The sequence below is a fragment of the Grampus griseus genome (assembly GCF_964374135.1).
Source record: "Grampus griseus genome assembly, chromosome: 1".
Taxonomy (NCBI): Eukaryota; Metazoa; Chordata; class Mammalia; order Artiodactyla; family Delphinidae; genus Grampus; species Grampus griseus.
In genome coordinates this window covers 153263877-153277639 of record NC_139017.1, presented here as the reverse complement: position 1 = coordinate 153277639, position 13763 = coordinate 153263877, and the positions used below count along the sequence as shown (strand labels likewise).

At 44.3% G+C, this 13763-nt stretch overlaps 1 protein-coding gene across 1 annotated transcript; it reads right to left on the bottom strand.

The window, feature by feature from the left end:
- Positions 1 to 721: 721 nt before the first annotated feature.
- On the bottom strand, positions 722 to 13240 carry SNIP1 (Smad nuclear interacting protein 1). Its single transcript, XM_082651827.1, has 4 exons — positions 12990 to 13240; positions 11480 to 11582; positions 3206 to 3804; positions 722 to 2235 (listed from the first exon to the last, which is right to left on the bottom strand). Exons 1-4 carry the CDS (start codon positions 13205 to 13207, stop codon positions 1971 to 1973), a joined length of 1185 nt encoding a protein of 394 aa, XP_082507953.1. The 5' UTR covers positions 13208 to 13240; the 3' UTR covers positions 722 to 1970.
- Between the last annotated feature and the right edge of the window lie 523 nt (positions 13241 to 13763).

Sequence of the window (13763 nt, the reverse complement as noted above, 5' to 3'; positions counted from 1 at the left end):
GTAACCTTTCACCTAATTAACCTTATTAAGTGTTCACTCTTCAAAGGGGATCTTTTTTCTTTTTCTTGACATGACACACAGGTTGTGGGATCTTAGTTCCCCGGTAAGGGATCGAACCCGTGCCCCGTGCAGTGGAAGTGTGAGTCTTAACCACTGGACCGCCAGGGAATTCCCCAAAGGGGAATCTTTTCATTTCTTTTGAATAAACATTAGTCAGCAGCCCACGATAGTCAACATTTAACCCTGAGTACATCTAAGTATGTGAGACCTCAGTGGAAAAACAATGGTAAGGAAGACCATCTAATAATGTCATTAGTTTCCACCCAAGAGAAACAGTTAGCAGGAACACTGACTTGCATCATCTCTCCTGCCTCCCATCCCACCCCCCATCACCACCTGAGGGTGAAACAGCAGGGACAGGGGTCAACTGGTATGAGGCCCACTATGTATAACCTGCCCCAACTCTTGACTATTCTGGGAAGGAAAACCCCTTCACTGCCAACTCAGAGAGCACTGCTGCTTCAACAGGACCATGGCTCACTCGCTGAAATTTGAAGATCTGGATTCCAGTGCAGGGTGAGTCCTATCACCCCCAGGGTACCCTCCACAACTGTCTACTTTTACCTCCAAAATATTGATACAAAGATTTCTTTAGCAGCAAATATACCTATGAACACAAGGTCCCCTGTGCTAGGAAAGAAGTACTCTTTGAAAGGGGGCTATATTTACAAGTTTTATTATTTTTTATTCCAAAAATACATATAAATGAAAACCTGCTCTTCAAATGCAGGGAGGCCTTTGCCTATAATGCAGTATTACATTTACATCACAAAACATTCTCATAGGAAAATCAATATGCAGCTCTTTCACACACAATTTTTTAAATATATACACACACACACACACACACACACACACACACACACACACACACACACACACACACACACACTAGATGTAAGCAGTTACGACTTTTCTACTTACACATATTCCTCTGGTGGAAAATTAGGAAACTGGGCTGTTCCCAATTGCCCAGGTAAATACAACCTCTCCGAACATTTTTGTAAAAAGATGAAAACATGTAAACCACACAACACATACACGTTGTTAGAATAAAGCAAGGACCCTGCCACATAAATGACAGTGTGTTTCTCAAAGAAGGAAGAATGGAGATAACCTCTAAATAAAAATGCAAAGTTGAAGATCAAAATTGTTCTGTACATGCTCCATGGAGAAATCAGAGTTCTCTCACAGGAAACAGATCCACGACCCATTTCAGCCTCTCGTGACATGTAATCAGCACCCACTGGTAGTGGCCATGACCTTCCTGTACAGTCATAAGCTTAAGCAGGCTCCACAAAGCATCCGTTTAAGTCCAACAGTCAATAATGAGGTCATGTGGTAAATCTCCCCCACCCCCCTGCCCACCCCCAAACAACGAAGTGCAAAATCAATTTCTGTGACTCAAGAGCTCAACCAGGTCAAAGCTTTGGTATACTCGGGAGGCTGTTTTGGTGATAACCAAAGCTTAGTAAGATTCTCTGTTCAGGGGTCTGCCCCCAAGACAAAAACAAACCCGGTCCACAAAGCTTAACAACAATATAAATAAAGTAACTGTACAAAGAAAGCAAGCCACAATCCCCTTCAACCAGGGCTTTATAGTTTCCTGCACAGTAGTTCTGAAAGCACCAACTCAAGCCACGATGCTTCTACTAAAACACGATGTGTTGGTGAGACTGTTCAGAAAACAAATGCCCACAGCGTGTGCGTGTGGCTGATGTGCCACAGAAAAAAGTTCAACCAAACATAAGTCAGTTTTCTTACACTGAAACGGAAGCTGGTCAGCAACAGAAGAAAGACTTAAGGCAATAAGAGGCGTTACAGAGAGCACGGCGGCGCCCTCTGAGTCAATCCCAAAGCTTTCGCAGAAAGGAAAGGTCTCTCGAGAGTTTGGCTTGTGCTTCAGTCTGCTAGCTGTCAGATACCTCCTCCTCCTCCTCGTCATCCTCGTCTTCTTTCCTGTCCACTTCAGACGTGTCCGAGGACTCATGGAGCAGAACATACTCTCTGCTGCTGAACCCAAATTTAAGGACATCCTTTTCCTTCAGTTCGTAGTATCTCTGTGGCTCAATTCGCTTGTTGTTCAGGAACGTTCCATTGCCTGAGCCAAGGTCAATGATGTAGGGCTTCACCCTGCGGCCAACTGTCCCATCAGCACGGGTATATTCCACAAGCCTAGCAGAGATAAAGCAGAGAAACCTGTGAGTGAAATCCTGCCTCAGATCATCCAGCTCTTTGCTAACACAGTCTAGATGATGTAAATAACCTGGCTTAGACACAGTTCAAGTTCAAACTCTAGGAAGTCAAGGGAAAGGCATGGCCATGGATTCAGAAATTGGGAGCAAGTAGAAGTGGTGAGAACTGGTCACTGGGCGGGGAGGATTCATGGTAGATCAAAGTTTAAAATGCAGAATCTAAGGCCTCTTGCCATGGTTGAGAAATACATTTTTTGCATTTTTTGACACTTTTTGCATTGTTTATAATCAACATAATGCTTCTTTTACCTATATCTCAACATACTTTAGCTTCTGCCCCAATGGGAATAAACCAGTGGATTCGGACTTCAGAGTCAAGGGAACAGATGAGATGATCAAAACTGTTCAAATCAAAGCTGATTTGAGCCAGAGTTCTACCACAGTGATCATTTATTAGGCAAAAAGCCACTTGGCTTTGCTGAGCTTCATGTTCTCATCTGTCAAATGGGGTATTAATACCTGTCCTCGCCTCCCCACTGGATTGTTGTGAACATCCAACAATAACAGATGTACTATGGAAACTGTCAAGATACAGATTCAGCTAACATATGCCAGGCACTCTCAGCTTTATTTCCATTTAACCCTCATAACAGCCCTGCGAGGCAGCTAGAAGCCGAGGCCCAGAAGACTGGCTCGCCCCAGGACAGACACCTGGTAAGTGGCAGTGGCAGGATTCAAAATCTGGATTTCTGACACCAAGTTCCAGTCTGTTACACAAATGTAAGCAATTATTGGTGTAAAGTGATCATTCGTTAGATGAATAATACTCCTTAGATACGAGGGGTATGGGCTTCTTGTGCACACAGGCGCACAGACCTCAGCGATCCTAAGTAACCGAGATGCCGGGCTTCTACCAGCACTTCAGTCTCCCTCTGCAGACGTGCACTCACCGGTACTGAAAGACGGCGTGCTGCTTCGAACAGGAGGGGTGATCGATGGGAATGTCTGCGATGCGGCGGTGTCGGCCCAGGAGGTAAGCGCTCTGTCGGTGGATGTACATCACTGGAAGCACCTCATCATTTTTAAAGGGGTAGAGACGCCACCGTTTTTTGGGGATGCGTGCTTCCGGGGGCTCGCTGTATTTAATGACTACACCCCGAAAGGTGTTGGTGTCCTCAAGAAGTGCCCCAGAAAGTTCAAAGCTTGGCTTCTCTTTAACAGGCACGTCTTTGTCTTTGTTGTTGCTGCCAGGGCCAGGCTGAGGAAGTGAGTCCTGAGACGCATTACCGCCGGCTTCGTTCTTCTGGCGGTGCTCCCGGCGCCGGGTGTTGTGAAACTCCCGCTCAGCTTCCTGCGCCTGTAGGTTCTGGGCATCTCGATCCCGTCCCTGAGGCTGCCCGCTGCCAGGCCTCTCGTCCGAGCTTCTCCTCTGGTGAGAGTGGCCGCGGTGTCTGTCTCGGTTACTGTTCCTAGCTCGCCTGTGTTCCTGTCCTGAGGGTTCTCGGTGCGGCCGATCCTCCCGGCCTCTCCGGGGATGATCCTCACGTTCCTGAAATTCAAACAGATTCAAGAAAGTAAAGGCAGTGCATAGTCTATGAAGAGAGCTGCAGTCAAAAAGTCATTTGTGCTTTGGACTTTGGCATTCAGAGCAAAATGTCCCACAGAAATAAGGTTACCAGTGGTGGTCATGTCCCCTTGCAAGGCCACCACACAGAACAGGTGCCCTAGGCTGCTGCCCAGCTATGGCACTAACAGTGCACACCCACGTTCAGAGCCCAAGAAACAAGAACACCTATAGGCAAACTTAGAGGGACCTGCATACAGAATCAGAACTAACAGAGACAGTTAAGTAGTCACATACAAGATAATTACGTAAAAAAAAAAGCTAGCTTTCTCTTATGCCCAAAAGGAAAACGTAATAGTAATTTTAAAAGATCCGATTTCAATACCCAGAATAAAATTAAGAAATATGCAAGACATATAAGAAACATATAGTGCTCGCTTCAGCAGCACATATACTAAAATTGGAACGACAGAGAAGATTAGCATGGCCCCTGTGCAAGGATGCCACGCAAATTCGTGAAGCATTCCATATTTTTAAATCTGTGGGTTTTCTTCTCCTGTTTTTCTGCCTTGTGTCAATTTTATTATTAGTGTAGCCATAAGAACTCAAGAGGGGTAGCAACAGTACCACGACAGGTTTATCCTGACAAAAATAAACAAGCAGTTAATTTTTAAACATTAAAAAAAAAATAAGAAACCTATAAAAATTTACTACAGGGCTTCCCTGGTGGCGCAGTGGTTGAGAGTCCGCCTGCTGATGCAGGGGACGCGGGTTCGTGCCCCGGTCCGGGAGGATCCCACGTGCCGTGGAGCGGCTGCGCCTGTGAGCCGTGGCCGCTGGGCCTGCGCGTCCGGAGCCTGTGCCCCGCGACGGGAGGGGCCGCGGCGGTGGGGGGCCCGCATACCGCCAAAAAAAAAAAAAAAAAAAAAAAAAAAATTTACTACAGTTGACCCTTGAATAATGAGGGGGTTAGGGGCACAGGGGCACCAACACTCCAACTAGTTGTAGTCGGCCCTCTGTATACCTGGTTCCTCTGTATTCAAGGGTCCGAATCCACAGACTCAACCAACAGGGGACATGGAGTACTGCAGTATCTACTATTGAAAAAAATCTGCATATAAGTGGACCAGTGCAATTCAAACCCATGTTGTTCAAGGGTCAACAGTAACAGATATATTTTTTAAAGATCTGAAAAAAATGAGGAAACACGATGGTTTCTTAAAATAGACTCAGCACTGAAAATCAACACAGGAGATAATAGGCAAAGGATATTAACAAGGAATTATCAGAACAAATAAATATTTAATGAACACACGAAGATCGGCTTACCCTGATTAATCTAATAACTAAAGCATTAGAGTTCAAGAGGGAGGCCCCCGCACACTATGAGCAAGGCTGCCCCTCCTGGAAAGGGGTAGAGAGGAAATCCTGAGCACCAGGACTGAGACCTTGTCTCCACTCCCCCACCAGCCCCACCTCCGCCTCAAGGCCTTCTCCCTACCATACACAGGGGTCAAGTAGGGGTCTGCTTGCTCAGAGCAGGACCCAGTTTTCCTAGACTTCCAAGCCTCCAGAGACAAGTATCAAGAGGCAGGGAGCCTCAGACACCCAACCCTCCTACCCCAAGACATTCACAAGTTTGCCACCACCATCTGCCTTGAGTTCAGCAGAACTCATCTCATTATGCCCTTTATCCCTGATTAAATGAGTCACTGTAAGTCACAGATTCCAGGTCATCACCCCTACCTCCCTTGTACTCTAATCCCCATAAGGCTCTGTACATCAAGGATTCTGTCCCCAAATCTGTCCCCTTCTTCAACTCCTGAAGCTGTTGTTGCACTATGCCCCCTGGAATGGAAAGCTCGGCAAAACTGATCTACATCCTCCACGTTTTCTGGGATCATTCCCATCTCCTTTCGCTCTAACAGAACCCTGGCTCTGCCCTGAGCACACTGCTCCCCTGCAGCTCCTCAAATGGTGGCTGTTTTTCTCCCTCTGACCTCCCCCAACTCCCACCATCTCTGGGTCTGGACATATGGCAGGTGTCATCCTTGCTTCTCACTGGGTCCGGACATATGGCAGGTGTCGTCCTTGCTTCTCACTGCCAATTCCAGAACACGCCCCACCCTTTTCTTTCTCCCTAAAAAACCTAGCTGTGACTCTCACGTAAGACCACTGTCACCCATTACTCTCAGTGCTGCTGTCATTTACTAATCCTGAGTCACTTCCCCTCACTTTGTGCCAGTTTCACTTCCAGCTCAAGTCATTCTCTCCAGCATTACTCTTGGTCTTTCGATAACGTGCTGGCATCTCTGTTCTTTGCATTTCTCTCCTCCCATTACCTTATTTGTCTCCTCCCTTCTCTTCAGCCACTCACCCCCATGGTTATACACGGACTTTTTCATTTCTAATAACTGCAACCCCTCTATAATTTCCATTTTAAGCAGTCCTCCTTCTGCCCATCTTTCCAGCTCACACTTTACCCAACTCTAACAATCCTTATCCCAATAAGACTCATCCAAGCCTTTGATCCTCTTACTTTTGCACAGTCCCTCGCTCTCTTCCCTTCCTAACTTAAATTCCATGGTCAAGGGCTTCCCTGGTGGCGCAGTGGTTGAGAGTCCGCCTGCCTATGCAGGGGACACGTGTTCGTGCCCCGGTCCGGGAAGATCCCACATGCCGCGGAGCAGCTGGGCCCGTGAGCCATGGCCACTGAGCCTGTGCGTCCGGAGCCTGTGCTCCGCAACGGGAGAGGCCACAACAGGGAGAGGCCCGCGTACCACAAAAAAAAAAAAAAAAAAAAAAAAAAAATCCATTGTCAAGCAGTATGATCACTCCCATGTGGACATATTCAAATCCTCTGCCCCTATGCCATTCTGTTGCACTGTCCTGGCAAAACCACAATCAGCATTAAGCACAGCAAAGTGGCTAGAGAAAAAACACAAACCATTCTGAATGGTCCTACCTTAGAAGCATGACCCCAAGCCTCCTTAATGATGCCCAGCAAACATCCTACATTTTCTTGATCTATTCATTCTCCCAGATGACTGTTTTACCACTTCTCTGTCCTCAAATCTCCTACGTGGTCTTCCCCATCCCTTATTTACTTAGAAGGGATTTTCTACATCCACCCACCCATCAGTATCTGTACCCATATACTCTGTCTTCCCTCCCTGTGACCATAAGGAAACTATCTGTGCTTCTACCTAAAGCCAATTCCTACATCTGGGAGCTTCCCTCTCATCCAGAATATCACTCCAGCGATTCTCATCTCTCTTGTGCATAATCTACTTCCCCGTTCTGCACTGGATCATTCCCATCAGCACAGGCACCTGCTCTTCTCTAGAACTCATTTCCCATGTCAGCTTCCACCCTATTTCTTCACTCCTCTTTGAGTAAAACTCCTCAAAACAGTTTGGTTTTAATCAGTCTCCAATTCTTCTCCCATCTTCTTTTGAACCCTCCAATTAGGCTTCACCCTTACTACTCCACTAAAATTGCTGGTCAAGGTCACCAATGACTTCCATGTTGCTAAATCCAATGAGCAATTCTGTCTTCGTTTCCAAAAAGTGTATACCAGGCAAAATTAGTAGACACTATGGAGAGAATATGACAAATTACAAAACCAGATAACACAAAATAACTAAGATTTCAACATATGCTCTCAATTATTGATAAGTAGGATAATATATATTTTTTAATGAACATCTTTGCATAGAATACACACACACACACCCCAAAACATAAAGGAAAAGAAGATAAGGTTAAGTATAACAGAACCTTGAAGTATAAATATCAAACTATTAAAATGGCTACTTCTGGGGAGTGAGGTGATTTTTTTGTTTGTGGGAAGGGGTGCGATTTTGAGGCTAATGAGAAAAGTAACCATACACTACATAAACCATACTCTCACTTTCTATTTTACAGAATTCTGTGTTATGATGAACAAGCAAATGATAAATTTATTTTTTTCTGAGGTTTCCACAATCCTGTTCCCCTCCTCCTTTTTTTTTTAATTGAAGTATAATTGATTTACAATGTTGTGTTAGTTTCAGGCGTATAGCAAAGTGATTCAGTTATACATACACACACACACACATATATTCTTTTTCAGATTCTTTTCCATTATAGGTTATTACAAGATATTGAATATAATTCCCTGCGCTAGATAACTTTATTTTTTTAATGGTGGCTGAGTGGTGCAGAGAATATCTGTAAGTACAAGTCATGCTTAAGTCAGAGGCTGTGTGCACTCTTACAATCCAGGTGAAAGTCACTGACTTTCAGCTGCCTGTCAAGCGCTCAAACCCTTTTGCTCAAGAGCCACTTCCAAGTTTCTAGCTGATTAATACAATGAAATCAGCTTTTTAAGAGATAATTTGAGGTCAGGAGGGAAGTTAGCATAGAAAAGCAAACTAAGACACTTCAAAATAACAATAATCACAAAACAGTTCCATGCTATAAGCCCCAGGATTCACTGTAAAGTGCTGATTTAGAAACCAGAGGTAAAGAACTGCAAGTTGAAAAAGTCAAACATACATACATATACATAAATAAATAAATAAATAAATAAATAAATCAGGGAGTAAAATGGTGTTTACTAGGAGATGGGGGGCGAGAGGGTAAGACTGATGGTATTTAAGGGCACAAACTTGTAACGAGTAGTAAATAAGCCATAGAGATCTAATGCACAGTATAATGAATACAGACAATAATACCGCACTATAATGATGTAACGTGGTAAATATTGCTTCAATGGCAATCATATTACAATATATAAATGTATCGAAGTAACACAGCTTTGCACCTTAAATCTACAAAATGTAACATGCCAAAATTATTAAATCAAAAAAGTAGCAAGTTGTACATAAACACACACACACACACACACACACACACACACACACACACACACACACAACTACAAGTGGTTTGAGAGGTTCTATCTGGGTACTGGGGTTCCAGTGGCTGAATTCTGAGATAGCCAAGGCAGTGCCTGACCAATTCATATAACAGACCATCAAGACTGTCTGGCTTTGTATCTTTTTTTAGGTAGCAGACAGTTGGCCCACAGTCTCTCAAAATCATAAGAAAATCCATTTTCTTAATGCCAGTGTCTCTATTTGCACTTTGTAACAAAGAGCTTCTTTAAAAAGAAGACTGAATGCTTGTCCATCAGGACTGAGGGCAAAAGGCAAGAGCATCTACTCTCACTACTCTCATTCCACATAGTGCTGAAGTCCCAGACAGTGCGGCAAGAGAAAACAAAATGCATACACACTGTAAAGGAAGAAATAAAACTGTGCCTATTTGCAGATATGATTATCTATGTAGAAAATCCCAAGTAATCTACCAAAAACCTCCTAAAATAAATGAATGAGTTCAGTAAGGTCACAGGATATAAGATAAACATACAAAAATCAATTATATTTCTATGTACTAGCAATGAACAAGTAAACAATGAAATTTAAAATATCACTTACAGTCACTAAAACAAATTACTTAAGTGTAAATCTGGGGGCTTCCCTGGTGGCGCAGTGGTTGAGAGTCCGCCTGCCGATGCAGGGGACACGGGTTCGTGCCCCAGTCCGGGAAGATCCCACATGCCACGGAGCGGCTGGGCCCGTGAGCCATGGCCGCTGAGCCTGCGCGTCCGGAGCCTGTGCTCCGCAACAGGAGAGGCCACAACAGTGAGAGGCCCGCGTACGAAAAAAAAAAAAAAAAGTGTAAATCTAACAAAACACGTATGGGACTTGTACACTGAAAACTACAAACACTGATGAAAGAAATCAAAGAGCTAAATAAACGGAGACACACCTATGTTCATAGACTAGAAGACTCAATATAATAATAATTTAAAAAACCCGACTCACCCCAAAATACAAGTTTAACACTATTCCAATCAAAATCCTAACAAGATTTTTTTTAATAGATATAAACAAGATTGTTCCCACCTTATAGTAAAACAAACTTAAAATAGACCAGGGACTTACATGAAAAACATTAAGGAAAAAACAAATCTTCAGGATCTAGGGCCAGGGAAAAAGTTCTTAGACATGACACCAAGAGCATAATCTACAAAAAGAAAAACAGATAAGCTGGACTCCATCTAAATTAAAACTTTTGCTCTGAGAAGAATCCTGTTAAGAGAATGACCAGAAAAGATACAGACTGGAAGAAAATACTGGCAAACCACTCACCCCAAAAGGCCTAGTACCTAAGAATATTAAAAAAGAACTCTTAAAACTCAATAGTAAAAAAACCCAAATAATCCGTCTAGAAAATAGGCAAAAGATCTGAAGACACATGTCACCTGAGAGGAAATACAGATGGCAAATAAGCGCATGAAAAGATGTTCAATATCATAAGCCATTAGGTAAATGCAAATTAAGATCACAATACCGCTATCCCACCTGTAAGAATGGTTAAAATAAAAAAATGGTGCCGGTAACAAATGCTGGATCACTCACATGACAGGTGGAAATGTAAAACGGTACAGCCACTGTTACGGACTGAATCGTGCCCCCAAATTTATATGTTGAAGTCCCAACCTCCACATCTTAGAATGTAACCAAATTTTTTGTAGATAAGCTCTTTGAAGAACTGATTGAGTTAAAATGAGTGAGACCCTAACCCAGTACGGCTGATGTGGTTAAAGGAGGAGCTAGGAGCCAGGGATAGGAGCACAGAGGGAAAGGCTATGTGAGGGCACAGTGGAGAAGGCAAGCCAAGGAGAGAGGCCTCAGGAGAAACCAAACTGCTGAAACTTTGATCTCGGACTTCTAGCCTCTAGAACTGTGTGAAAATTATAGGTTCCGTTGTTTGAGGCAGCCAGTCTGTGGAATTTTGTTATGGAAGGCCTGGCAAACTAACACAGCACTCTGGAAAACAGTCTGGCAATTTCTTAAAACAATTAAACCCACAACTACCATACCATCCAGCAGTTGCACTCCCGGGCATCTGTCCCAGAGAAAAGAAAACTTACGTTCGCACAAACACCTGCCCACAAATGTTTACATAGCAGCCTTATGTCTAATAGTCAAAAAACTGGTAACAACCCAGATATTCTTTAACGGACAAATGGTTAAATCCACACCACTGAAAACGACTCAGCAATAAAAAGGAATGAACTACAGAGAGAGGCAACAACCTGAATGAATCTCTGAAGAATTTTGCTGAGTGAAAAAAGCCAATCCCTAAAGGCTTGTACTGTGAGATTCCATTTACACAGCATGCCTGAAGTGACAAAATTATAGAAATGGAGAGGAGATTAGAAGCTGCCAGGAGTTGAGGGGTAAGGGTGAGAGGGAACTGGCTGCGACTATAAAAGGACTACATGAGGGATCCTTGTGATGGAAATGTTTTGTTCCTTGACTGCACTGATGTCAACGTTTTGACTGTGATACTGTTCTATAATTCTGTAAGATGTTACCATTGGGAGAAACAGCCACTTCTGTATTATTTCTTACAACTGCATGTGAATCAACAATTACCTCAAAATAATAGGTTTAACTTAACAAAGCAAGCAGGAAAAAAAACCAAACCCAGTTTTTAGAAAAGCCCATCGCAAGTACAGGAGAACACATACACAACACTCTTTAGCTATGATGGGACAGGCTCTAGGTTTGGGGCCAGTATGAAAACATCTCAAACCACTTACCTGCTTTACTTTGACCGTTGAGTGGTGAGGACTTCGGCTTCTCTTACTCCGGGGAGACTTGCTTCTTCTCCCTGAGGACTTGTTTTTCTTTCTGGCTGGAGACCTGTTCAGAGAGTGATACACGCAGATTTTATCTCAATTTTCATTCCCTAATACAAATTAGCTTCAAGTATCAGGCTTACCTACTAACACAAACACCACATTCGTGCAGGTCTCTGCTGATCACACTAAAGGAGTAAGGAGCTTCACTTTTCTAGCCCTAATGTCTTCCACATACATAACTGCCTGATGGAACTTCTCACATAGATGACATAACTCTAGATTCCCATCCCCTCAAGAAACTTTCCTCTGTCTTTGCCATCTGGGTAACTGGCGCCACCCCATCCACCCTGTTCCTCAGGCCAAAAACCTAGAAGTCACCCTTGATTCTTTTTCTCCTCACCACCAGCAGCCCCCCACGCTCCTCTCCCACACAATCACACTCACTCAATCAATCAATCAGCAAGTCCTCTGGCTCTATTTCCTCCGTCTCCCACCTCATTCCAACCACTCTCCTTGATCTCCTGGATCCACCCCCCCACCCCCCATTTCTAGAAGGAACACAACTGATTCCACTTCAAGTTCTTTGCACGGGCTATTCCCTCTGCCTAGATCTTTACAAGGCTGGATTATTCTCACCATTCAGGTCTCAGGTCAAATGGTGGACTTTTCAGAGAGTGGTTCAGGGAGAACCATTTCCCTCTACCCTCTCACTATCACATTACTGTTTTAACCTACCCCTAATACTTGTTACTAACTGAAACAACTTTTTTTTTTTTTAATTTGCTTGTTATTTTGTCTCAGAGCTACAGCACGGTCAGTTTCATCAAGGTAGAGATCATCTACGGTGTTCATCCTTGCCGCCCCAGAACCTAGGACGGTCTTCTTTTTTCTACATATACATATGTATATTTTTAAAAGTGTTACATAGATATTTTTCCACATTATTTTATAACCTACGATGGTCTTTAGCACATAATAGGTACTCAGTAAAACTACGTCGAATGAATTAATAAATGAACGAGTTTAACAAGAGACAATATTTTTCCACAGAATATTAGACAGATCGCCTAGGCCCTCGATATGTAAACTTCTTGGGGCAGATAACTGAAAAGATAACTCCCGCACTCCGTTTGCAGGCAAATGGGGAAAATCTTTCATTTCAACTTAAACGATCATTGCTTAACGAACAACTTAAACTGGACCATACCCGGTGAAATGCTGGGTACCCAGAAATGGAGGGACGAGATCCTGTCCAGCAGGCATTAGGCGCTTAACGCCCAACTATTACGCAAGTGACAGGTACCAGAGTAAACGTTCCTTAACACAGGCACAACCGGTCACTTCTATCGCCTTAGGATTAAGTCCAAGCTGCAGCGCTCAGCGTTCAAGGTGTGTTTCTGGTTCTAGCCCTGTCCTCCTTTCTCAATGAACCCGACCTAAGGTCCACCCCGGGCTGCTTCTCACTTACCGGCTACCTCCTCGGGCTCGGTTCCCGCGGTGACTCGGGCGGCCCGACTCGCCGGCCGGTGGGGACGGGCTGCCGCCGGAGGAGTCCGGGCGGCGGTGCACGGGAGGCGCGGATTCCGGGCTGAGGCGCTCCTGCTTCACCACCACCGCCGCCACCATGTCCCCGTCCCGGTGCCTTCGTCGGCTCCCCCGATCCCGCTCGCTCTTCACCTCCTTCATACTAAGAGACCTGCGGAGCCCAGGAAAAAGATGTCCGTAGCACTCCTATCCCCGAAGGAAATGACGGACCTGACTCTAGGACTTCCGCTTCCGAGTGCACGCTCTCCCAGAAACCCTCGCAGCGGAGATAACGCGATACGATTCTGCAGTGGGAGGGGCCTTAGTGACCCGACTCGAGAGGCAGGAGATTTAAGTTTCAAAAGCAAACTTTTGTGAAAAAGCTACTCTCAACTTTGGGCACTTAGGTTGTTTCCATCTCCGGGCTATTGTAAATAGAGCTGCAATGAAAATTTTGGTACATGACTAGAGGCATGGACATATATACACTACCAAACGTAAGGTAGATAGCTAGTGGGAAGCAGCCGCATAGCACAGTGATATCAGCTCTGTGCTTTGTGACCGCCTGGAGGGGTGGGATAGGGAGGGTGGGAGGGAGGGAGATGCAAGAGGGAAGAGATATGGGAACATATGTATATGTATAACTGATTCACTTTGTTATAAACAGAAACTAACACACCATTGTAAAGCAATTATACCCCAATAAAGATGTTTTTTA

What these genes read in the sequence shown, in the direction of transcription:
- SNIP1 (XM_082651827.1), bottom strand. Translation starts at nt 13,207, where the DNA reads ATGAAGGAGGTGAAGAGCGAGCGGGATCGGGGGAGCCGACGAAGGCAC. An exon ending in CAACGGTCAAAGTAAAGCAG is followed by an intron (nt 3,805 to 11,479) that starts GTAAGTGGTTTG and finishes TTTGAATTTCAG; the next exon opens with GAACGTGAGGATCATCCCCG. An exon ending in CACGCCGTCTTTCAGTACCG is followed by an intron (nt 2,236 to 3,205) that starts GTGAGTGCACGT and finishes TATCTCTGCTAG; the next exon opens with GCTTGTGGAATATACCCGTG.